The following is a 27,193-nucleotide window of genomic DNA, read 5'->3' as shown; positions in this document are numbered from 1 at the left end:
GGATGGGGGATGCTACCGTTTGATTTGTCTGTCTTACCTGTGACTAGTGTGGCCTGCCGCACACACGCTTGCATGTTCTGGCGATAGGAGGTCAGCGTGTCCCCAAGGCACCTTTCCTAGCAGGGCTCACATGAAGCCCAAAGCGCAAATTAAAGCTTCCCTCAGAGAACCTCTGGAAAGGGCGCCGCTGTCTGCAGAGCACAGTCATTTTCACTAGTTTACATTTCCAGCCTCCACTGGGTGATTTGATCCGAATGCACATAAAGATTAAGGTAGTTATTTTAATGCATCAAAATGTGTACACAGAGTGATGCTTGAATGTGATTTAAATGGAAGTGACAGCAGCTCATATCTGGCATATTTTGGATTTGTGTTAGGCAGCCAATTCACAATTACCCAATTTTAGTGACTATGATGAAATATACCCGTGAGAAAGTAAAAGTAATATTAATGGCGGTACACTAGGATGTGGGTTAATGCAGACTACTACAGTAATTAATGTTGATTCTTTCAGAAAAGTGTGACTTCCAAACCATGGTAAAGTGGAAAAACTAAGTAGTTCATTCCTCTGTCTACTTCTTAAAATCTTATGCAACTATTTGGCCCAGTGCAGGTGTGTTATTTTTGGTTGAGACAATAGACAAATAATGTAATGATGTATTTCTGAAAACAAAGAAACAAGAAAAACTCTGAAACTGCAGTAATTTACTAGCGTACATCATTAGGGGTTTTTTAGCTAGGCTAAGCCAGTTATGGTGATTATTAGGTTACATAGGATTTGTTTTCATATTGATTTTTTTTTTTTACATTTCACTAGCATGTGAGATCATGAAATATTATTTTCTTGACATTAAATTTATGATTTGTCAGCTGCATTAAAGTGTGAGTAAACTTAAAGCAGTAACATGGAAGAAAGGCTTAAATGAAAATATTAAGAAAACTAAGGAAGAATTCTGAAAAAGATGGAAGAAAAAAGGCAAATTCTTTGATATTTTTCCTCTTCATCTGAGGCTGTGCAGTACACTTTTTACACAGGAGATGGTCATGATGAGGACATAATCTCTAGTTTATCATGAAGTGAAAAGAGAATCTTTTCATAATTGGCCATTACTAGAAAGGCTCATTGGCTGTACTATAAGGAAGCAGATTAATTCTTTCCATTGATAATTGAAAATATAACCAACCCTTTATGATAGAATGTGTTCTCAGAGGAATGTAGCAGTAGAGGACTTCTTGTTGGAACCTTAGCAAGTAGAAAGCAAGCCAAAGATTTAAGTAAAAAACTGATGTTGGCCTTAGTTGTAATACAGTTATGCCTTATCATGTTCATTATTAGAAACTTCAGTGTCATGAGGCTTAAATGTTTATATTTCAAGGATCATACTAACAGTTGCAGGCAGAAACATCTGCTCAATCATTCTGTTTCCCAGCAGTGCATTGGTCAAATGATAGTGTATTAAATACTGCAACTGATCCAAGGCGAACTCTTGAATCATGTTTGGCAAAAAATCTTAATGTGAGATCAGTATAGATCAGTTTCTTCTTTCTCTGCTACTGGTTAAGTAGGTTGTTAAAGGATATATATATATATATCTTTTAAACAGCAACCATTAAAAATAGATCAATTTTAGTATTTGCCAATACCACTTCTGAAGCTAAGGTTAAGAGTTTTTTTTCTTTTTTTTTACTTTGCCATGCAACTCAGTTTCTTGGTAATCAACTGATAAGCAATCTAGGAAAAATTGCTGGATAAAACTGCAGGAGTAGTTTATTCAGCTAGGAAGGATGCAGCTGTGTTATGTCTTTTCCAGGACTAGGCTCCCAAAACATTCCAGCCCTGTTTATTTCCTTGTGTGCAACTTGTGTTCATAAAGCAGATGTTCTACATAGGAAAGTGTAGCACAAGTTATTCCTTGTGTTACTGTGGGTCTGGTGTGCAAAATCAGTCTTTAGTCTGTAGTAGAGAAGTGTCTTTGCTTGAATTAATAGAAAAATGACAGGAAGACTACAGTGTTACAGGTCAATAGGAGTTGTTAAGCATTTATTTTACAAAATAATAAATGTATAAATCCAATTCTCTTGTTACAGTCCTGTTTATCCTTTTCTAAAAGAGTGTAAAGTGCCCTATTTTCAACTGTCTTTTCTTACACTTGAGCTCCATTTCGAATCTTCTGGTAGCATTTGTGGAAGGCCAAAAGTATTCTCCAGCAGGAATCCCATGGAGTTCAGTGCCATTGGAAGTTCTGCAGTGTACACATTACAGCAGGCTGTTAGGATGGAACAGTTCTCTGCTGAAGACAGCTCCACAGACATCTTCCATACCTCTCCAGTAATGCCCACATTCTCCTATGCAGAACAGCAATTCCTAAAGTGGGTTGCCATGTTCCAGTACAAGCTTTGCCATTCCTTCACTGCAGCACTTGATTTTTTTAATTTTTTTTTTTTTTTTTACTGTCAATCTTTTGATTCTAAAGAGCAATTTTCAACATGGAGAGAAAAAAATTAATGTTTCTCGGGGGTATATATATGTTTTGATGAAACGTGGACTAAGTGCCTTGCTAAATGTGAACTTAAGTTTTACTGCAAAACAAGTAATGAAATAAAATAGTAAGTGAAGGAAAGCAACTCGGTAATCAACGTTGTGTTTAAACAGTATATTAGCCTTTCACTGTTCAAGAAATAAGCTTAAGTGCTCTCTTGGGCAATAAGTGAAATCATGTCTGGTGGTCTAATGCCTGTCCCTAGTGAGTATTTAACCTAAGTAGAAAACCACCACACTAAAACGTGCCTGTCAGCCTCTCATCAAGAGAGGCACAGGAGAGAATAAAGGAGTTTGATGCATATCAAGGCCAAGGTGAATTGGTGAAGTTATATGGGAAAATTAGCATATTACCCATGTGTATTTTGCTGTGTTTTCACCCCCTTTTTAGTACCCTTTTCATGAGTAGTCTATGTAAAGTGTCAGAGCCACCCTTGAATCCCAGTATCCACTGTACTGGGTCTGTGATGGTTGCACTGCGTATCAGGACGAGCTGCAAGCAAGATTATGTAGCTACCATCAAACAAAAAGAGGGTGAAAACATAACCTATGATAGGATGCAGGTTTCCTTTTCCTCAGGCTAATTGTAACAATCACTGGTATTTCACCCGAATTGACTCTGTGCAATGGTAATATTCCTTACTATCTCTCTAGAGTATTTGTGTGGAATTCATTTTATAAACATAGGCACATGCAGCATTTTTGGTAGGATATGCATGAGATGTAGGCCAAGTTGGCAGTTGTGGCACAGGATCTGCCAGAAGATCAGTGTCCTCTGGAACTGCAGACTAGACAGGGTTTAGCAGGCCACGGTGGATCAAGGCAGTGGATGGAAGGAGCTGAATCTCACACTCTGCTCTGCTGATGTGCGCTGGTCACGTACATTTTTGCTCATATTTGTGCACAATTTGTAATAGTAATGGCATTTTGGCTTACAGTGAACATGATTGCTGCCCCTGTTGGCACTGTCCCCTTACTTTGTGGAACATCTTTCCCCTTTGTCTGCTTTAACTTAAATTTTATCCTTTACAGTAAAGTTTTGTGAACTTTATATATTCTTTTGTTCTGAACTTTTGAAAGCTTCTGCCTGTTATTTCTTGTACGTTAGCTAATCTTCTTACTGTTACTTCTCAAGTATAGCAGTATAGAAAGGGATTTTCTGTATTAAAACTAGATTTATGTTAGGAACAACTGTGTGCTATTCTAATTTTCTTTTTGATACATGTCAGTTCCAATCAGAAAACTTGATTATTTTGCCACTATTGCCGTGAGCAATAGAGAAATTGCTGGAAGGCATTACTTTTGCCTCAGTGTCCTACAGTAACATCACCTCACCTTATTTATCCCAGATTGAACTTCAGAACTGCACAGAGCATCACATCAGTATTTAGGAAGGCTTCTGTGCTCACAGCTCTTGAATTTAGGTGGCTTCTTCACCTAAGCAATCAATGTGTGTTTTGATTTAGAAAGCCAAAAAGAGGACACCGAGGTGTGCATTCAGCAAGAGCGCTTCTGTGACATTGCATTCCGGTTTTGAGTTAGTCTGTTATCAGGGGGTTTGTGTTGACTGTTGTGCTCTTTGTGGCACTGATCCATTGGAGATTAACTGAAGTATTGTTGTATTAATGCACACGTATATGGTTACACAAAAGAAAACTGCTTAGGCCATAATGTTGTGAAAGCCAGGCATGGTTGGAAATACACCTTACTTTCATTTTTAAGAACAACATAGATAAAGTCTAAAACCCACAGATATCACAGATGAATAAAATGAGGCAGTCTATTGTTACTATCTTAGTTAACGTCTTCTGTTCAAAGAAGCAAGCATTGGTAATTTCTACTTTTTCAAAATCCCAGTAAAGCTGTTTAACACTTTTTCTGATGGGTTTAAGCTTGTGAAAAATGATAACAAATGAGAAACTCTTTTGAGGATTCCCAGCTCTGTATTTCAATAAATTTTCCTTTGGCAGGTAGTAGAAGCATTACTTCTATTTGTAACTACAGAGCCAAAGAAGAAGAAAAAAAAATGAATTCCAGGTTGTCTAAAACCATACAAATTGTCATCAATAAATTAGAATCCACGTTTTGGGGTTAAGTGCTTTCCATGTACCTGAACTAAATATGTAAAGTTGGTTGAAGTAAATTGATGCTGGGTACTGGAACAGGTTGCCCAGAGAGGTGGTAGATGCCCCATCTCTGTAGACATTCAAGGCCAGGCTGGATGGGGGTCTGAGCAACCTGATCTAGTTGAAGATGTCCCTTCTTACAGCAGGAGGGTTGGACTAGGTGACCTTTGAAGGTCCTTTCCAACCCAAATATTCTATGATTCTGTGATGCCCATATGTCTAGACCTGCTATGAAGTGCATGAAGTTCAGCTTGACTGAGGTCTGACCAGCTCTTGTCCCTTGCTGTCTCTCCTGCCCCAGGACCAGGACACTGGTGGTGCCAGGAGGATGTGGAGGCAAGGAGAAGGAAAAGCAGTAGCACTCCTGTGCATCCTTGCTTACTCCAACAGGGAGACTTTGGCAGCTTCCAGATGTGTGAGTGAGCTGCAGAGCCTCATGACAAAGGGGCACTTATACTCCTTTGATCACCTTGGACTCTCTTGTGCCAGGGAGAAATGGAAGAAATTACAACAAATACATTTGTCAGAAAGATTTTAAGCAAGCCTCACTGTGAAGTGGCTTCCAAGCTAGAGGTCTATGTGGGATAGTAACGACAGATGGAAAGATCACAGTCTCTGAAGTGAGAATCTGTGCTAAAAAGCTTTCAAACTGCTCCTTTAGAGTAGCGCCTGTTTCAATGTTCATGTGAAACTGTATAGGTCTGAATTTTATGAAGTTCATCTTCTAGCAGTTGCAGTTGTTTCAGTTTGCTTCAGCTATTATTTAGTCGATTTAAATAATAAATTTGTTTGTTTTAATCTTGTAATAAGGAAGCTCTGACATTCCCAATTCATGAGATACATTTGGGACCTTAAATGTATTTACAAATGTGGCTCTTTTTAAGTTACTTTTTAAAAGAAGTAACATTCTTAGCATAATTAGTTGATTTTGAAAAATTTAGTTATCACTTTAAAATGAGTCCTGTGTTAATCTGACCCATCAATAAAATTGACATCATTAAGAAGATGTGATTTGATTAAAAGGGAAACTGTTCTGTTCTCAAAAAAAGCTGAGTGAGCTTGTACTAATGTACTTGCTTGGGGGTTTTTTTGTGTGTGTTTAAAAAAGCAACATGTGAAAAAAAAAATCCCTTTGTGAAAAAACAGCCTACTCCTAAAATACATCTGTAAGTTTGTTGTTGCTGTGCTGTCCTCTGAGGCGCATTCTTCATGGGATTTGAGAAAGCAGAATTGTCTGCTGACAGGAAAAGGCCTGAATGTTCCCACAGTTAATATTTGTGGGCCTGTCCGTGTTAAAATGAGGTTCCAGCAGTGCTTTGGAGTTGAAGAATCAGGTTTACTAATGTGTAACGTGAACTTCAGTGGTTGACGTTTGATAACTGTGGGGCTGAAGTGATTGGGAGAAAGAAGGGGACACTCAGCTTTTGTCTGTGGGAGCCAGAAGGGAAAGCTGCCACTGGCCTTGTCAGGAGGCCTAGCTGGTCCATTAAAACAGCAAAAGAAAACAGAAATAAAGTTCTTGTGAAGGTGCTGGTGATATCATCTGTTTAAAAAAAAATAAAAAATAAATAAAAAAAATAAAACCACCTGGTGATTTCACTTGGAAAAGTTGACCTCGGTGACTTTGTAATAACATGGCTTGTTGATAGCACACACAATATATAAACAACTAAGGAGAATATGTACTTTGATGTACGTTTTCAATGTGCGACCTAAAATATTAATGATGTACAAGTCCTGTAGAGCTGTTGTCAAGATTATTATAGAAAATGATACATTTTTATATGATTTGTTGGATTTGCCTATTAAATCCTTAGAAAATTATACCCTAACAACAGGGGAGAAAGGAATAGGAATCTTTCTACATTCAAGAACCATTTATACTATTTTTCACAGAGCTGAATTGCATTTTTATAGAATTCTGTTGATTTTGTGCCTATTTCACTCTCTAACAATTTTTACTGATGAAAGCTTGTAGATTCCTGTCTCCGTAGAGAGCCACTGTATTTCTAAAATATATTTCGGGGGAAAAATAACAAGAGAAGAATAGCAATAAAACCAATGTGTATTGGATGGTGAAAGATTGCTAGTAGATAATTGTAAGTGAAAATGACAACTTAGTTTAATATTAAATATGGCTATGTAAAGTTTCACTGCATTTGATGTCAGCCCGAATGTTTCTTCTGAAAATAAAAAAGAGCAATTCTAGATTTTGGAATGGTAGCAGCTACAGAGTGGGGAGATCCTCTTCTTCTACCTCCCATGCGCTCTGTCCTCACTCTGTTTAAGAAGAGAAAAAAGCTATTGTAAACTTTGATCTGCTTAAACTGAAATCACATCACAGTTAAGAGCCCTGGTTAGACAGCTGTTTATGAAGATATAAGCTTCTGTTTGTTGCAACTTCAGAAAAATTTGTCAGAGATAAAACACCTAGCAATGTTGGTTTTACTGTCATGACAAATGATGGAGGGGCCAAATTTGAGCATTTTGTGATGCATTAGAAAATAGATGGCAAGAAGTTGTTACTTCAGAGCTTCTTGCCATTTGATCAAGTTATTGAAGACAGGCAGATCTGTTAAGGTCTACAGGTTTTAGGAACCTATAAAGTTACATTTTAGTAGTGTTTATGATTGGAGGGTTGCTTGTAATTTCTAATTGTCTTCATGGCTAGACCTTTTTGAAAGGAAGAAGCGAGCTTCTGTCTCCAGATGTCATATTTTGGGTTTGGTTTTATTGCTTTGCTTTGCTCTGGATAGATCATCACTCTCCACACTCCTTTCTGATGAAACTGTTAAAATAAAATTTACTTTGATTGCAGGAGCAAGTAGAGCCTTTCCAGTGTGATCAATCACAGCTCATTTATTTTATCTGTGTACGCTTCCAGGAGTGATAGTCATTGCAGTGCACAGGAAAATAGAGTGGTTGTGGGGTACCTGTGAAGTCTGTTCCAATAGGGACTACACACTAGCTTGTACAGGTTGTAAACACACAATTGTGCACATGGAGTGTCATTCCTGGGCTTGCACTAGACCTTGCTTGTTCCTTCCATCATAGCAGAAGAAGCACATTTGTAGATCTGCCTGTGTAGAGAAGCTCCAAATGACTGTAAAGGAAACTACTCCATGATTTGAGGACTTGATCACACAAGAACACACTTCCCTTGAAGCACAATACAGGGTAAGATAGTTTTATTTTGCTGCTACAAGGTTAAGAAAGAATGCAGTGTTTTGTTTCCTGTATGGAGATGTGCTTTTCAGCTGCAAAAGTATCTCAAATACTTTTGTCAGATGATATTTAGGGACCCATTTTGTCCTCAGTTTCAGATATCTGCATCTCACCAGGTTCCATTCTGTGTCACGAAGCACAAAAAACTCTGCAGCATTTTGGTAGTGCAGGAAAGAAACAGTTGTGGGCAGCTTGAGGGGACAGAAGATTTTGATCATGTCAGCTGTACCATTGCTGTCTTCTGTCATACCACTTGATTTTTCTCTGTCTTAGTACCCATGTTGGGAAAATGGATGAAATGTACACTTCTCTCAGAGAAGCTCAAGTTTTACTGCTTATAAATTGCTTTGAAATACTTGGAAGGAAAGTGCTATATAATTTTGAAGTTCAGATTCCCCAGAAGGTGTAAAATGGCAAACTTCCATGAGCTGTGATAATTTACAACAGCTGAGAGTTTACCTTCTGTCCCTACCTTACTTCACTTTGAGCTCCAGTAGATGAAAAGTTTAGTTTTTCCATTATAGCAACCCTTTGCTTTAATATAATAACTCATTACCATATATAATGCTATATATCCATGTAGTTCAGCTAGCCTTTTGCAAAGCTGATTTTTGAACGTAGTTCTTTTGTTGCAAGTCTAAAAAGCTGGAATGTTTCTGTTGAGGTTAGTCAGTGTCTTCTAGGTAGGCTTCAGTTTAATCTCATTTCCAGTAAATATAGGAAATGGTAAAATAAAATGCATTGGATAAAGTGTGTAGAAGAAGCGAATACAATTTTTTAAAGTGCACACTATATTCTTAAATGCTATTGTAAAACGGCTTTTTTTTTCTGTGCTTTTCCTATAAAACACATACAGGCCAGTATCATTATGTAGCACCAGGGAGGAAGGAATCTCACAGTAAAGCACTAGACTGACCATGCAAGGGACTGTATTTGGTTGGTGAAGAGTTTGTCTTTAGGATAAAGAATTTCTCCCTTTCTAAGAAGGATGTTGTGCAGAAACATTTATTCAAAATTTCTGAGATGGTAATACTGCTGTTAAAATTGTTACTGATGGAGCTTTTAAATGATGACTAAGAAAACTGCCAGAGACACGTAGCTTATGTATTCCCCCTGTACCTGTTGAAGGCTGTGCAGGACAATATTTTTGTCTAGCAGCCTTGTGAGGAAGTCACAGGAACTGGTGATTGATGCTTTACAGCTTAAATGCTTTAAAGAATATCGATCTTATCAGCACTCGAGAAAAAACTAGAAGTATCTTTAATACATTATGATTCACTTTAATGCCATTAATTTTGATAAATGTTGACTATTAATACACCTGCATTATGTACCTCTACTTTAGTTGCAGTATAATATAATGTACCACTTGTGCTGCTAGACAGACTTTGGCCAACAACTCCGCTTGCTGCATGTTATTCAGTGCTGAAAGATCAAAATCAAATTTCTGCTTTTTGGAAAGCAGTTTACGACTGCAGGGCTGGTGTTCTGGAAGTTGTATGTTGTTGTCTTGACATCATGTAGATCCCAAACCAGCAAAATTCCAGCCAAGAGGTAAAGCAATTCTTATTTAGCAGACCAAGAGCTTCCTAAAGTAGCACTCCAGACAAATCCACTACAGGTTTTGCAGAGACTGATAAGAAGTCAGGGGAACATAAACTAACAAGTGGTTTCACTCTCCAAATCTAATGAACCTTGGGGTTATCAAATCTTCCTTTTGGGCCACGTATTTCCTGAAGCCATAACTCATTTATGTTTGGCTTCCCTCTCTATTGCCTGAGCCTACTGTCTGATTCCTCAGTCCTTCAAACTCTGTCCATCTGTGAGGCTGTGGGTCACTGACTGGGTGGCAGTGGTTATGGTTGGCTCTGGAAGGGTGTATGTTTTTTCTTTCCTGCTAGCTGTTCTCTCAGACTCCAGTTTGACAATGCATTTTAGGAGCCCCCTTGTATACAAAGCCAGTGTCACTGCTGAATCAGGATGGGGTGGCTGGGCAGGAGTTGGAGACAAATAGCAGAATGACAGCATCTTTGGCTATGTGGTAGGGTCCTTGTAGTGAGGAAATGTGAATGTGAGACTTTGCTGTTTGCATAGAGAGAAGCATGTTTGCTTCTGAGCCTTCTTTCTGTTCCATCCAACAAAGCACATGATGACAGCTTCCCAAACTGTTAGTTTTTTTCTTCATTGGCATGTTAGGAGTGTCTTTGGGTCATTCCCAAGAGTTCACTAAATCCATATGTGTATTGTAGACAGTGTCTTTAGACTTGGAAGACTTGAGTATTTTAATATTTGAAATAGGAAGAAAGGTGAAACTCAGCTGTCAATGGAGTGGAAGCACAGAGAGACAGTACTTGCCAAATCACTGGCAAACTGGGCAGCTTTTGTCACGCTTCTTTTATCTAGGACTTGGAGCTAATAGATCTTCCTTAATTGGGCTGGGTTGGAGCCTTCATGCTATCATAGGATAGTAAGACTTTCCTCACCATGCAAAGAAAAACACCGGAGAGCCTGGTCTTTTCAACCCACTTACATCAACGGCAGACTTCAATAAATTAAACAGGAACAAATGAAAATGGCATCCTCTGTGTCAGCCAGGATGTGCAAGCCAGCTCACAGCTTCTTCAGCTGAGGGCACTTGTGTGTTTTCCACTTAGACAAATGTTCTGCTTACAGCCCCAGACTCTTAAGGGATTAAAACTTCCATCAGTACTGTGAGGAAAAGGTACAGGAAACAAAACTTCTTAAAAGCCTTTGGTATTTGGATCAGTCTTCCCTATCCACTCCCCCTTCGGGCAAATATTAATCTTTGCTTCTAAGCTGCTTTTTTTGTTTTTATATGCTGACCTGAACGTTGGTGTGTGTTTTTTGATGTTTGACAGACTAGGGAACATCTGATGATGACCAAGATCACAGAAAAAAAGATTTACCACTTGTCACTTGAAATACTTGCTTTCTTCAGAGGTACAAAGAGGTTCTTTTGATTTACTGCACCTTCCTTACAGCACAGTTGTGAGGATGGGAAGCCATGTGGCTGGAGCTGAGGGGAGTGGGGAGTGAATTGTAGCTAAGGTGGTATAGGAAACTTGAATTTTCCATTTTCTCCAAATTTTGCCAAAACAGCCCCCCTTTTTTTTTTTTTTTTTTTTTAAAATGTATGAGGCACTCTGATTCTGTGCTGGTGAATAAGGTAAGAAAAACCTAGTGGGGCTGATTCATTTTTCTATCCCTTAGAATGTGGGAATGAACAAACCACCCGAAAACTAAATATTGATGCTGTCAGTGGCATGATAATTGGTCTCTGCTTTCATCTCCAAACAATCCCTTGCTTGGCTTCCATTATTCATTCTAAGAGGAAAAGGGTTATTAATGCAGTGTTCTTTAATTTTTTTCTTGTGTGTGTGTGAGAGAGAGAGGAGAGCAATAATGCAATAAATACATTGGCTAAGAGAAAACATTTGCAAGAGATCCTTGCCCATTTTTTTTTTAATCTTCTCTTATCATGAAGCATGTGAGCTGTGATAAATTGTTCTGCTAATCAAACAGCACTGAAAGGTTAGGTCATTGGAAGTCTTTAGTCATTTTGTGCTTTTCAAGAGTGAATTTGTTAAAATTATGCTGAATACCCACTTAAAGCCCGGGCTGAAAACCCTACCTGTGTTTTATAACTCTGCACTGTCAGAACTCATAATAAGTCAAACATTCTTTCAGAGGTACTCATAAGGGAGAAAAAACCCTGTAAATTTAAGAGTAATTTCAGATTGTAAATGAAAAAGAGAGGCACGACTGTTCATTTGCACCAATCATGCCTTCCTTTCATCTGCTCTGATTAGGCCTGGTGCGGTTTCATCAAACTACTCCATCACTGAGCTGTCACTCCAGTCGTCTGTTGATTGAAAACAATCAGGGCTCTGATGGCACAATTATTCTGACCCTTTAACTAGAGGCTGCTGTGATAATGAAAGGTTGATTATGATAGTTTGTGCCTCTTTCAGTTTGCCAAGAAGGTTAATTTGGGCATCAGACGGATGTTTAATGGGCGCTTGCTGGCTACACTGAGGTAAATGAGAACGTGCAGTCTTCGATATTGCACGGATATAGTTTGGCTGTCAATCATTGTCATTTTGAGTTTGTGCCTCACACTCTGGAAATCACATTTTATTTTTTCCTTGGGATTTAATTTATTCTGTGCCCTGAGGAAGTTCTTTCACTCTGTGACCTTCACAGTAGCTTTCTCTGTCTTTTTTTCCTTTCCTCAAATGGAGCCCAAAGGCATCATACATCTAGGGGAACATTTTTCTTTCATTTTTCACCTTACAAAAAAATAAAAATAAAAAAAAAAATAAACCCCCTCTTTATCAGCTCACCCTGAACAGAACAAATGTTTTAATTCTGATTGTAAAATCAAGATGTGCAAATGAAAGGGTACCCGCTTGCTAACGCAGCGCCACACAGGAGGCTGCTTACACAGACACGCATTTGTAAAACCGACAAACAGGTAATTTAAAAATGTCTGTGTGTAAGGAGCGTGGGGGGATGGCACAGCTTTATTTTCACAGGCTACACGCATGTGCCTCAGCCTGGTGCCTTGTCAATATGGCCTCAGTCACTGTACTACAACTTTTTGAGTTGGAAAGTCTCTCTTCAAGGTTCAGGGGCAAAAGGTATTTCATTGCTGATTCAGAGATTATTAATATTTACTGTGTTCGGATTGAGAGAATCCTATGCATAATTTTGTAGTTGTTTGGCTCACCGTGCAAAAGAAATGCAAATACCTTATAATTTTGATTGTTCTACATGCAGCTCATTACAGTCTTATTTTTATGCACATTTTTAATTTAAAATAAGAATAAAAAGATTTTTATCTTTAAGGCTCTTCAGCATTGAGGTTTGAATCACTCATTTTCTATGTTGCCCACAACTGTAAGGTAGTACCTGATTGAGACAATTGCAAAGAGAGTCTGGAGCCTATGCTATATGCTTCTGTACTAACTTCTAAAAATATTCACATGCAACTTATGGCTTTAAAAAATTGTGGGTTTTTTTTCTCGTTGTTTTTTTCTTTTTCTCAGAAACAATTCTTCACCCGTATGTTTTTATTCCCAAATGGCTGATATAGTGCAATGTAGTTCACCTTACTTAAATAAAGTGCTTAACTTGATATCCTAAACACTCCGGGTTTTGTTCTTTGTAGTATCTGGAGAGAGAGAAGGACTGAGACCCTTTAGAGATCCTAATTTAGGCCTTATGGAAATCCCTGTTCATTTTTTAAGAGCAGAAGTTCATAGCCTTCAGTCAGAGCTTTAGTAAATGTCCTGGTTTATCCACGGATTTTGCTCCTGGACGTGAGATTTGAAGAGCCACGGTGGTGCTGACAACAGCCAACTGAGATGAACAGTGAGTTTTGAGCCAAGAGGTTTCAGTCTGGAACACCTGAGGTTTGCTGAGTTAGGTAAACTCTAAGGAGAGGCCAAATCATGTGCAAGTTTATAGCCAAAATCTGTATTTCTAGTGTTTTCAAACACTGAGTTAGTAAACCCCAAGTTTTGCTTTTTGAAATACCCTCAGTGCCTTAAAGTAAATGCTGTAGTAACTTGCTTTTAGGACTCTTTTTGGCTTACCAATTAGTAGGAGCAGATCTAGAGCACTGTCCGATATGCTAACAATACAAAGATATTAATTTGATTTTCTTTTTTCTGGCCTAGCATTTTTCTTAAGCAACAGAACAACTGTTCAGGTGAGATTTCTGTTAAGAGGTTTGTGGTTCTTTCTGTTTCCTTGGTAATTTATCATAATCAGACTGTCATGGAGAAATCTGATCATTTGTGTTGAACATATATCAGTCCAGGAAAATACTTCCCTCCACTTTTCCATATTTAAAATTGTCCTTTCTCCTAATACAAAAATGTTCACTATGTTATTGTATTTTAAGATTTCTATTTGTTCTAATGCAACAGTATGAATTCATTGTTTCACAACCTTATGAAATTTAATGTTTCCTTTTATTTGTTGTTTCTAAAAAACAACAACAAACCCAAACCTCAAAAAATTCTTTTTTTTTTTTTCACAACCACTGAGACTTTTTAGCTTCATCTCACTTATTGGAGACCTCAGAAGTTATAAAATAGCATGATTCCTTTGTGGTCTGTGTGGCTGCAACATGGATACATCAACTAAAGATCAGACCAAGATGACTTTAAAGGGGTCCCCATGGCCTCTGCCTCTCACAGAGCCCAGGCTTAGAGGAGTGTTTGCTCTCAAGAGCACTGTGGACATAAACTGTTCCTGACACTGACTTGGTGACTTAAAGTAGTTTCCGGTTGAAGCTGGGTCTAACAAGTATATCAAGCTTTTCGGACTTGTAAAGTAGCTTGGCTTTTCTGATTGGGAAACTGGCTGTGATGCCAGGAGGAGGTCTGTTGTGTTCCCCTGCAGAGGGGCATGAAAAGGGTTGCCAAATGGGCAAGGCACAGGTGTGACAGGCTCTCGTGTCTCCTGGGAGAGATGGCAGCCCAAAAGACCAGGTAACTACTTATTGCAGGATTATCTTCAACAGGGGTGAAACTCTTGAATTCAGCTTTAACCTCCACTGTCTCTGTGCCTGCCACGGTACATATGTGGTACATACATCATTAACAGCAGGGAGGGAAGGACCACGCTTTGGGGCTGTGAGAATTGGACTGCCAAAGCACCGTACTGGAAGCAGAAGCAGCCATTGAAAATGCAAAGAAATCACCATCCAACATGCAGGTGTGTTTAGATGTACACTCCAACTGTGCCACAATATATTTTTCCATCTGTTTTCTGCTATTTTGAGAAAGTACTCCATTGCTAAATCAAGTAATGTAACCTTGGAGAAGAAAAATCCTTTGGGTTAAGGCTTTAGAGGAAGAGAATTAATCTAGTTTGAAAATCCTGTCCTTCTGAGGGTCTACTTCTGTCATTTACTTAGTTTAGAAGATGAATATGGCAAAATATATTATTTATTAAAGTTGATATAGGCACTAGGCTGTAGCTTCCTTTTCTCACACGCTCATACATTAAAATTAATAGAAAAGAAGCTTCTAGCAGTTTAAACAGAATTTGCCTATATGGCACTAGGAGTCTTTCCTTATTTTTGTAAATTATTTAGCAGTGATACAAATATTTTAAACTTCAAAATTGTGGATGGTCTCTTTGTTTTTGCTTGCTTACTTGTTTGCGTTTTAAACACAGTTGTAATTTCAAGTGCTATTGGTATTTCCTTAGAGAAGTCTGAATGTCTTTCCTTGCAGTGTCATAATGTGTATCGTGGCTTTGAGCTGATTTTTTTGCTAATACTGATTATAGTTGCTAATCACTACTGCAAGAGAGGCTAAAAAATAGGTGCTATAATCAGTATATAAATGGGGTAATTTTGGAGTTTCTACATAGGCATCAGCTTTCTAAGTCTGGATTAAACAAAACCTGAGTAAAGATGGTAAAACTTGCGTTGATGAATGCCATGTGTTTATTAGTGTTAGTTTTTCCTCCTTTATACTGAAGGAGATTTAGAACTGTATTACAGTCCATCAGTGACTATTTCTACTACAAGCAAAACATCTGGGAACCTAATTTTCTTTCTTTTGAACTTTTCCCTCTCTGGCTTTCCAGTAGCTGCCAAACAATCCAGTTACTAGAATATCTGTTCACCCACATAAGTAACTCAATTTTCTTCCATGCTTCTATAGTATGAAACACCATGTTTTGCTAGAGAGCTCTATCACAGTGTGTCCTGCATACCAAATGTGTAAGTCTAAGGCTCCGTTTGTGAGTGCCCCTAAAACCATATGACTTGTTCTATAGTCCTGTGTCACAATTTAGGAGATAAATAAGTTCTATGAATATACATATCAATACCTACATTTGTAGTTTAAATTCCTAGCAATTAGTTTTAAGCAGTGTCCCAAAATGAATTTGTGGGATTTAAAAATCAAGTAACAGTCATTGTTATCAACCGCAAATAAGGAGAATAAAACATTATAACTATTATTTCATATGAGCTTTGCTCTGCATCGGAGTGCCACAGATTAGGTGTGGGTCACACAGGACGCTGTTGCCAAATTGTGTTCAGCAGTAGCTCAAGTTGATCTGGACAGGAGCTTCTAAACACGTTGTGATTCCCAGAACTCAGCTCCCTCGCTAAGGCCCAGTAGAGCTTCTCTGCTGATTATCAAATGCTTACAGGCCACCCAGGTGATGTAGCATACTTAGGCCTACTTTCTAAATTAATAACTTTCTAAATTAATACAGCAAAATGCAGCACTCCACTGCAAACTGACCTCAGGTGTGGAGCCTGGTAAGAGCCAGTAGCTCCCTACACAAAAGACAGCCTGTGATTCACCTTACCCTCCCCATTGCTGGTGCAGTTGCTCTTCAGAAAGAAAAGGTAAAAGCAGTGTAGACCAAAGATACCTTTAGGTGTAGCATGTAGAGGATCCCAAAGAGGTTAGTTTGGAAATCTGGAAATTCAGTTTGGAAAGATTTAAAAGTTTTCATCAATAAAGATGCAGATCAGATGAGTAGGGATGAAATAGTGGAGGAAGGGATGGAGAAAGTTTGGGTTCAAGACCAGGAATAGATTGTACACCTCCTGTAAGCGCCAACAAAAAAATCTTTATATCACATTACACCATTGCTGTGGTTTAGAAATTCTGTGATTTTAGGGAAACTTTAAGTGTTATTGGTTTCAGTGAAACATTTGTGCAACTCCAGGAACACTCTCAGTACAGACCAAACTCTGTATGAACCAAGTTGCTTTTGCCAAATTTCATTGAGCAGAGAAAATATCTTGTAATGGAGATGTCCATCCCCTCTGTTGTAGGTCCTCACACATCACATATGCACAAATGAATGCAGATATTTTGTCTGTGAAAGTTATGAATATATGTAGTGTTCCTTGCTTGCTTATGTATTATTTACTAGGGGTGAGTTGGAGGAAAAGAAAGGAAAGAGGAAAGGTAAAGTTCTGAGATATTAGCAGGCATTAATATTAAACTTCCTTTAAAAGCCTGTGGTTACCAAGACCTAGTTTATGTTAGAGTCTGTAATGTATGTTGTTATAGCACAGGTGATACCTCCTGAACACCATTTTAGATGTGAGTGAAGGCATGAACTATTAGCAGAAGAAACCAGTCTGTTGGATGCAAGTGATGATGGATAAGAGTTCATTTTTTGTAAACTATTCTCCTTTAATATAGCAACCTACACATCATTCATTTGGTATGAATTCAGTTACTGTCTTCAACATGATGAAGATAGCGTGAATTCCACTTGAATTTCAAGTGTCTAGTCAATGATGAGAGCTAAGTGCCTCTGAAGGCTTTGAGGAATGATTCGTATGGCCTAAGACATGGAATAGGGTCTTGCCTAAAACCACCCCCTGGAAACACCCAACACATGGATCATGCTCAATGATCTCAAGTCTATAAACACCTTCAAATATATTTGAATAATTCTTTGTTTACTTACAGGTCTAAACACATATTGGTAATGCACATTTTGAAACTCAATGCAGGAGTTGAATAGCAGTATGCAGAGAAGGTGTTTCAAATTAATCTTAATTAAGAAGGTGATTTTAGTTTGTCATCTTCCCTCTCCAAAATAATAAGGAAGCAGCAATAAACGTGGTATGTGATGTGTGTATGAAAGCCATGAGTAAGACAGAAGCTTTTCAGACCAGCTCCTAGATGGGACATTCCCATAAGCAATAGAGGGCAGTAAGTTTTAGATTAAACTGTTGTTGTCATACAACTAATTAGAGACTCCTTCTCCACGAGTTCTTTGTCAGGATGAGACAAAGTGTCAAGCAGAGGAGTCTGTCCTCATCCAGAACGAGTCAATGTCTTTGTTAATGACCTGGATGAAGGAATAATATGGGGTTTATGTTTTTGAACAATCAGAGTGTGGAATGGTCTTCACTTCTGAAAATACGATTAGGACTGAGAATGATTTCAACAGATTGGAGCAGTGGCCCGAAGTAAATAGTAGAGAGTTGAGTGATGGCAGAGAAAGCATGGCACTTTGTGGAAGCGCTGCAAAAAAAAAAGAGGTGGGAATAGTACTCAGTCATAAGCTTAAACACGATTCAGCAATATCATAGTGCACTAACAGTCTCGTATGGTGATGTACAAACAAGAATGGAATAGATTGGTATAAGCAAAGTGATCCTTCCCATCTATTTGCTACTACTACAGCCTTAAGAGGGAGATTTTATCCAGTTTTCAGCAGCAAACATTAAGAAAGAGGGGCATTTCCTTTCAATAACAGAGAACTGTGAGCCAAGCAACAGAGGTTTAGAAAAGGTGGCCAAAGATGGATTGGGAGACTATTTTTACTCAGAGAAGAGGAAACTGCAACACACATAACAAAATACATTGCAGGTGGAGAAGGAAAGGAAGGTAGCAGACTGCTTTTTGACCTGTATGGATGGATTAATTTCAAGGGTTGGTCTAGGGTTTCCTGAGCTCTGGAGTTTAAACTCAAAGGTGGAAAATGAGGCAGTGACTTGAAAGGTTTAGAGCTCCTGTGTAGGTAAAAGGAAAATCTGTCTGAGAGGACAGCTGAGCATGGGGATGATTTGGTATCTTCATCACTGGAGACTTTCAAGAACAACTTACATGACAGTTCTTGAAATGGTTTAGGCCCTTCCTAGCCTCTTTTTAGATCTAGTTGTATTCAATATGCTTTATGTAATCTAACGTCTATGTTTAATTTTGACTGTTGATGCCAGCTGCAATTGCTGAACACTTTTAGAGTCTGTTTTACCACTTTCTGTCAGTCCCAAAACAGCAGAGCCTTTTCTCTGCCTCTCTCTTCTCTGGCTTAATTTCTGGTGCCTTCATACCTCTCTACTATTCATGACTAAAATAAATGAAGGAAAAAAGTATTGAAGGTTTCAGTATGTATTTTGTTGTATTCCTTCAATATTTTGTTATAAATAGCATGAAAGATGGAGGGCAGAAAGTGTATTTCTTTCTAGTAATCTATCTAACCATAATCTTACTTTTCTTTCTAGTGTATTTGTGGTATCCAGTGATCACAGAGTCTCTACATTTATATTATTGCTTCAGCAGCTTGATTCTTGTATATCGTGGTCTCCTGCAGCATCACTAGCAGTCTGCACAGCAAGAGTATTGCATAGCAGTATGGCAACCTGATAATGCTGCGGAAATTCTTTAGGGGGACTGTTGCAATAAAAAGCTTTTACGTATATTATAGATGGAAGTTTAGTAAGTATATTTTATGTTGGCTCACATGCATTCGTAACTATTTTTTCTATTGATTGATTTTACTGCTGAGGCAAGTATATAGCTCTTCTTGGAATGCAAGCACAGTTTTCAAAACACCAACTATTTGACAGAATTGTACACAAATGATTGGTGTCTTGTTTTTCCCTCCCTTCCTCCCACTTTTAGCTGGCTGTGAGGTGGCTGGAACACAACTGCCACTACCAGTACATGGATGAACTTCTACAGTATGTCCGCTTTGGCCTTATGGACGCGGATACGCTGCACACCGTAGCTCTTTCGCATCCTCTTGTCCAAGCCAGTGAAACTGCGACAGCGCTGATTAACGAGGCCTTGGCTTACCATCAGAGCGTCTATGCACAGCCCGTTTGGCAAACCAGAAGGACAAAACCTCGCTTCCAGTCAGACACTCTTTACATTATTGGTGGGAAAAAACGCGAAATCTGTAAAGTGAAGGAACTGCGATACTTCAATCCGGTAGATCAAGAGAACGTTCATATCGCAGGGATTGCCAACTGGAGCGAGCTGGCACCCATGCCTGTCGGGAGAAGCCACCACTGTGTCGCTGTCATGGGAGACTTTCTTTTCGTTGCTGGTGGAGAGGCAGAGCACTCCACAGGGCGTTCCTGTGCGGTGAGAACTGCCTGTCGCTACGACCCCCGCACCAACTCGTGGGCTGAGATAGCTCCAATGAAGAACTGTCGGGAACACTTTGTGCTGGGAGCAGTGGATGAGTACCTCTATGCAGCAGGGGGGAGAAATGAGTTGCGTCAAGTGTTACCCACCGTGGAACGCTACTGCCCCAAGAAGAACAAGTGGACCTTTGTACAGTCCTTTGACCGATCGCTCTCATGCCATGCAGGATATGTGGTGGATGGTCTTCTTTGGATATCAGGTAGAAAACGTTTCACACAGTTAGAGGTACTAACAAAATACCAAACTACTGTCTCGAACAAAACTAGTAAAACTTCTTTGATTTATACATCAGGATAACTTTTGTCTTAGGGGATGGGTATTTCAAGGAATTTAAGCCTGGAAGCATACAATCAAGCCTGATTAGGAGTATAGGAGCATAACATAAATTATACTTTTTTTTTCTTTTTTTTTGTGTCTGCTAAATATCTCTCTGTGTTTCAAAGCTGCATCTATCATATATGCTACCTCTACTCACCATTCATAAATCACAGTGAATTGAAATGATAATGCATTTTTGGACAAATTTCAGATGACAAATCCTGTGTGCTTCTCAAAAACAAAAAGCAAGACCCAGTTTCTGTAGTATGATCTGGTACCACTGTGCCTTACTCCTGATAATGAAATGGAGAAATAAGTGGGTTCTGGCTAGGATAGATCCAAGGATTGAAGGCAGGTGTATGCACTGCTCCCATGTGCTCTTCACAATATTGTAACAGGCCAAGATGCTGTTAGAAACCATGTGTGGCTCTGACTGTCCATAACAAGTACACAGAACTGCTTGGATGTAATCATAGCTTTATGGCACAGATAAATGAAAGCATAGGCCTTGTAATCTTAATTTGATGTATCATTTGCAGCTAAGTCTGATGCACTTTTTATTTTACATTTGCACATTTATGGGAGTTGAGAGCATTGTGTCATCCGTCTTTGTAGTGACTTTTCTGGTGTTAGTTACTTTGGAATAAGGTTAATGCTGTCTACAGAAGATTTGACAGAAAAATATCCACCTTTTAGTAAGGAGTGTGTCACGCAAGGTTATAAAGTTGTAATATTTATAAAGGAAGTTAATGAGTAAATGGGGCTAGCCCTTGAAGAAAATGTTCAGCGATTGCCATCTTCACTGTAGATACCCTCTGGGGATTTTAATACCGTCTGGGATCCCTCTGGTGAAAAGATGGTATAGGAATGAAAGATTAAGTTAACTACTTAAGCCTTCGCTGTGCTTTTCAAAGTATATCATTCAGGTTAGCAGAGCTCCTTGCAGATATATGTTTGCCCATATGGATTAAGTGCCTGCTGGGAATGGATTCCCAAGCATTGACAGGGGAGTTAGCAGGTATCTATTTTTATAGGTATACACTAAAATCATGAATTTGAATGGCTTTGGAATTAAAAGCATGATAGAACACAGGAAATCACCTAGATCCCTGGCAGGTGCTTTGGGTCACTTTGTTCAACAACTGGCATCAAGAGTGTCTTGTACAAGAGTTTGTGCTGTGTGTTAATTCTGAAGTGTACAAACAGGATTTCTGCTTTAGGGTACATGCTGAGCGTGTTCAGAGCATCTCCCTGTTTATTTACTACCTTTCCTATTTTATCAGTGGAAGGAGATGTGTGTCTGTGATGAGGAATTCAAATATGTGGATGCTACTACTGCTACGTCTTGATTTTTATTTTATTTTTTTTCCCCTCATCTTGTGGTTTACATTTGACAGCCTGTTTATCAAAAATAGAGCTTTTTAGGAAATTGTGTTCAACATATTCATACAAAATCATGGAACGAGCACTAGAAACATCCATCAGAGTGTGGTCCCTGCTCCAGTACAGGCAAAAAGTAACATTTTTTTTCTTAAATTCTTTTTCTTTTGGGTGGGGGGGAACAACCAACCAAAAAAGAACCACACCAAAAAAACACAGGGAAGTATTTGATAGAGATTAAGTTAAATATGTGACTATTCTCAGAAAGGGAAAATTATGCTGACGATTAATTAATGTGCCTAGTTACGTAAGTGAAATGCATGCCTGCCTGTGTGCTTAAATACTATCTGCATATATATAATGAAGCAGTGTGATATTCTGTTCAAGGATATGCTTCTAATACAGCTGTTGAATCAGGGGAAGAGGTAAGTGAAAGCCTGTTAGATGAACTCTTTAAAACTGGGCAAAACAACAAGAATATTTTATTAATATTGTTTCATTGATATTTGAAAATGTTACCAACTTATCTTTGTTGTTAAGTCACAGTAAGGAGCAATGTTTTGCCATTGGAGTAAGATAGACGAGACTTTTTGGTTGTATTTTGTATAGTTTTTGAGAAAATGCTTAGCAGTTTTGAGATGTTAGATTCAGACAGGTTATTATGAATTACGAGAGCATTCTGTGCTATACTTCAGTAGGGTATTGATCTGAATTATGTACTCACAGATTGAAAACTGGGTTCTGTGTATTGAATAGAGTTATTATATAAATAAAAGTAGATGGAGATGCAATAACTGTAGCTAGCATTCTATTAATTAATTGCTTAGGGCCAGAATGTAGCTCGCTGAATGCGTGTATATTCAGGAGCAGGGGAATAGTAGAGAGAGACGTTTTATTGTTCCAAAAATATCAGTAGTCACTGCTCAAAAAATCCACCGTTCATCATCAAATGGAAGGTGTTAGCATGAGAGTAATCAGTAATGCAGGAGGGAACCTAATTTTGAAGTATGTGGCCTAAAATTAGGTAATTAAAAAATTAGTCTGTGTTAGGGTTGTTTCTGAGCTGTATCCCTGCTGATTTTTCTGGGAAATACAGGTCATCAACAAGAGCTCTCAAAGTCAGTCTGCTACTACCAGCTGGCAAGGTAACCATGAAAATGTGCCCAGTATTTTAGTAAGTGAATAAATTAAATAGTGATAATATAAGTTTCTAGCCCTTGTATTTGTGAAACAAATCATCAAAACATGACCTGCACACAGACAATTTACTTTACAGCCAAAGTATTGGTGCCTTTGCTACGGCCCCTTGTCTTCTACAGGCTTTGCTAATCAAAAGCTGACTAGACTTAAGGGGTTTCCGTTATTATTGGGATTCATTTTCAGCTTTACTTTGCTGCTCCTTTGAGACAAATATGAGAAGGAATCAAAAATAATAGAGCATAAAATCACAGCAAAGGCAGCAAGGGAAGTAAATGTGCCAAACAAAACGCTGTATAAATGTAAGCACATGCTGGCAGTAGGAGATGAGTGGACGGTGTTTCAGGTGACAGAGGGACCCCCAAGCTGCCACCACCCCTTTGGGGTTTTTAGCCTGCCAGAAGGTGCGCAGGGAGCCTTCTGCACCCTGGAAGCAGTCGGACTCTATGGTCAGCACAAGTGGGTTCAGCTCTAAAGTTTTCTGAGCTCCGTGTATTGCGGAACATGTTTTCATATTTGTGTCATTATTTTTTTTTCTCATATTTAAAAAATAATTTTCACAGCTCACATTTTATTTAGTTTTCTTGTTTTAAAAAGAAGATGAGAATTCATTAAAATAAGTTCTCTGTATTGGCAGAACAGCATCGGGCAGATGGTTTTAAAATTTTATAGTAAAAGATGAATCTTACAGGCCCCGGTTAACATCTGACACCATGACCTGTTTCGCAGACAAATTGCATGCCACATGCTTGAAAAGTGAAAGAGAAACAAAATGTACCAAACCCTCTGGAGTTCTATGTTACTAACAATTGTTGCCTATAAAAGCAGGGAAATATTTTCTGTAGGAGTGACGACTTGAACCATGCCCATTCGCCTGCATCTTCCATGGTGCACACGTGCAAATCTGGAGACCTGCTTTTCTATATATGTTAACCTTTCTCCTTCCCTATATGTGTAGTGCCGGTGGGGCCGGAGAGGGGCAGGGAACCTCTGCCAGGCGGTTCAGCTCTGAGCCGTTCCTGCACCCGCAGCTGGGAATAAGGAGGCTCCTCAAGTGCTCCAGAGATTAGCACATGAAAAGTCTTCTCTAAAGCGAAGTATTATGCTGTTGTTTCGCAGAGGTCCAACTTGCCTGACCTTAAGTGTGTCAGCTAAAAATCACATCTTGACATGCACATGGAAACTCAGCTTGGGAGGCGGAGGGGAAACAAGCCAACCCTGTACAGTTGCTTTGTATTTAACAGCTTTTTTTTGAAGATTCAAGATTCTGGGGATTTTATTATTATTTTTCCTCTAATGGTGGAGATTTTGACCAAGGAAATGGTGGAGATCATATATCTTTGAGAATTATTCTGAATTAGCAAGTGGCTTGGAGAAAAAGTATTGTTACCTTACTATCAATATGCTGTTTGTTGTGAGAAGAATTTTTTTTTTCTTCAGTAAATGCCTATAAATTTCTTAATGAAAATCAGATCTGAAATAAATACAAATACATGGTATCTAACCAAATCAAGTTTTGTGGTGCGGCTGGCAGAGAAATTACCAGGACTGGAAGCTTAACAAGTACGTAAAAAATGCCTCAGTGACCCAGTCTTAGTCTGCATATGGAACAGTGTTTCTTTATTTTTATTATTATTATTATATTTGAATGAAGAAAATGGATCTCACACCTTTCAAGAATGGACATATGGACAAACTAGGACTTATGTCGCTCTGATTTGCAGCTGGATTGCATCTGGGTTGGGAGTGTGTTAATTAGAGCTGCTGGTGGTGTTGCCCAGGGCACTCATTAAAGTGGGAGAATATGTTCCCCCTCAGCTGTCCTCACTGCACTGGGGCTGGCTCAAGCAAAAAGCAATGGGCTTGCATGTTGAGGAAGGATTATCTTGTGTTTAACACACAGACATGTAAGAGAGGAGAAATTTCTGGTTTAAAATAACAGAGCACCTTGGGGCATGTGTCATGAGTTGCTGTATATTCCCTCGGTTTGCTGGAAGGAATACACATGGGAGCTCTTTGCCAACATGTAGTTTTACACGTCTCCGAGCAAACCTGGATTCATGCGTTCAGCCTAGCGCTTGGGGACTTCCGAGAGAGCTGTGAGATTTTTCTGGGGGATTTGGATTCGATTAGATTTCTCACGTCATATGGAGGTCTCACCAGGACACGTTATAAATATGGATTATAAATTTTCAATTGGGAGAAAAAGGTGTTGAATCTACTGCCTCCCACCCTTCTCTTTTTGGAAGTGTCTTCATTGAAGGTGCTTTTCAGTGCAGTCTGTGGACTGTTTGCGGGACTGTAACAACCCAAAATATTCCCCATGTGTGGGGAAGGGCTGGATGAGGCGAGTCTTGGACTCCTGCAGCAACATCTCTGTGTAGAGGGGCACTGTTGCATGAGTTGGGAAATTACGGGTCTTGGAGGGCTTACAAAGTGGGATTTACAGACTGCAAGGGAGAGAGCAGCTGTAGCAGTGTAAAAACACTGTAAGCCCGTGGGCTGGATGCTGTAAGGGCAAGAAACACACAGGCTTGTCCTGACAGTGCTCCTGGCCTTCCAGAAACTCCAGTCCTCCAAGCAAGCTGCTCATGTCAAAGCAGGGCAATCATTGCTCTCAGTTATTAAAACCCAGCGAGAGCCAGCCAAACCGTAAATTTTCTGTCATTTACCTAGCCAGATGTGGGGTTTTTTTGTTTTTCTTTCCTTAACTGATGGGTTACTACCAGATTGGCTGCTATTGCTCGGCATCAAATTTAATAGCATGGTTTGTATTTTTAAATAATTCTTTTCAAGTGTAGTTACAATGTCTCCCTGCCTTTCTCCTCCTTTTCCTATAGAAAGCACTGCAGAGAAGTTTAAGAAATTATCTGAGAGCTACCCCATTTTTTCAAAGAAAGTATGTATTTTTAGTACTGTTTAACCTTTTTTTTCTTTTTCCTATTTTTTTAAGAGACATATTGCTCTTCTTTGCCCTTTCTCAGCTGCCTGGAGAATTGTTAAAAAAATAGTTCAAGAGGACATTGCAGACTTGTTAAATTTGAATTTTGGCAGAAAATTTTAAACTTTTGCAATAGCACTTCAAAGTTAGAAGGAACTGGAGTTTGAAAATTGATGCAGATATAAGATGGCATATTTAATGACAGATGTATCTATAGAAACCTGTTAAGATGCAGATTATCCCCCTGGGGAGGGGAGATCAAAACTGCCAATCTATAAAATATACTTGTTAGGGGAAGGCATGGAATCTATCTCTGTGAGCACTTTGATTGCAGGGGACAGTGTAGCAGCATGTGGCATCATAACCTAAGAGCAGACAAATCAGCTTGATGACTTTCAAAGCCAAGAATACTGCTGGAGGCAAGGGTACTCCAGTCTAGAAGAAATTAAAACATATAGAGACTGTTATTAATTCCAGATCTATTTTTGTGTAGTCAAATCTGTATGCAAATCCTTAGCATCTCATTTTGGCAGATTAATCTAAAAGTGAAGAGCGGTATGTGAAGGGAATATAATGATAAAACACCACAGATGAGCAATATCGCAGGGGGAAATATGTAAGCTGTGTACTTGATGTGAGGGGCTCTTTGTGAAGAGAGGAACATAATTTTGCTTATTTTATTATTTCATTATTTTACGAGGAAGCAAGCTGCTTCTCTTCTTCTTCCTCCATATCTTTCCCCCCAAATTAAGGTGTCCTTTCTGAACGGAAATACGTGACGCAGCATTGTGTTTCCAATTCATCTCCTGTAGTTTAACATTCTGGAGGTAATCATCCAAATAACTATGATTTTTGTTTTTCAAAACACTAATCTGACATCTTATTTTTAAATATTATGCTAGGAGTGAAAATAAATATGTAAAAGAAAATAAAATTACAAACCAAATATTAGAAAATATTGTTTTGTTTGTGTTGCTGGTGGCCACTAACACTGTGAAGGCTGCACAACAGCGTGGAGACAAATAACAGATTGTGAGATTAGATGTGGGAACAGTCCTTGCTTTCCAATGCATGTCCTTGCGTGTGGACCTCACAGGTGCTGTGATGGGCAGCGTGTGGCACTGTGGGATGGAAACAGTTTGGAAAGGCTACATCTCCTCTCGGCTTTCTTGTCACCTGTAAGTGTCTCTGAGCTGGGTGCTTGTGCTACCGTCCACGTGCAGGGACCCCAGTAACTGGCTGGTGCTTGCAGAGATGCACCCAAAACCCAGTATTACTCCTCCCTGCTACCGTGGCTGAAGATAAGACTCTTGAATAGATTTGTCCATAGTTTCTGCTATCCATTCATCAGATTCTTGGCCTCACTGGAGTTCTATGGAGTGACCAGAGGTGGTACTTCTATGTTAGCCAGTGGTTCAACCCCGGAAAAGCAGATCATCAGATGAAACTTTGATGCCAAATTTTCTGTATCTACTCCATGTACAGTTCACATTTTTTGCTTTGGATT

The 27,193-nt window shown here is 39.0% G+C and overlaps 1 protein-coding gene across 6 annotated transcripts in view; it reads left to right on the top strand.

Moving 5' to 3' along the window:
• Positions 1-27,193, top strand: part of KLHL32 (kelch like family member 32) — a gene marked incomplete at its 5' end in the record, with an annotated part of 91,923 nt that overhangs the window by 55,829 nt on the left and 8,901 nt on the right. For all 6 annotated transcript variants that reach the window (XM_082048406.1, XM_082048405.1, XM_082048409.1 and 3 more), the window contains one exon: positions 19,323-20,049. In XM_082048406.1, the coding sequence (XP_081904532.1) occupies positions 19,323-20,049 (727 nt within the window). The remainder of the gene's footprint in view (positions 1-19,322; positions 20,050-27,193) is intronic.

The sequence above is a fragment of the Streptopelia decaocto genome (genome assembly GCF_964273445.1).
Source record: "Streptopelia decaocto genome assembly, chromosome: 3".
In the NCBI taxonomy this organism is placed as follows: Eukaryota; Metazoa; Chordata; class Aves; order Columbiformes; family Columbidae; genus Streptopelia; species Streptopelia decaocto.
This window is presented reverse-complemented; position numbering and strand designations above follow the sequence as displayed.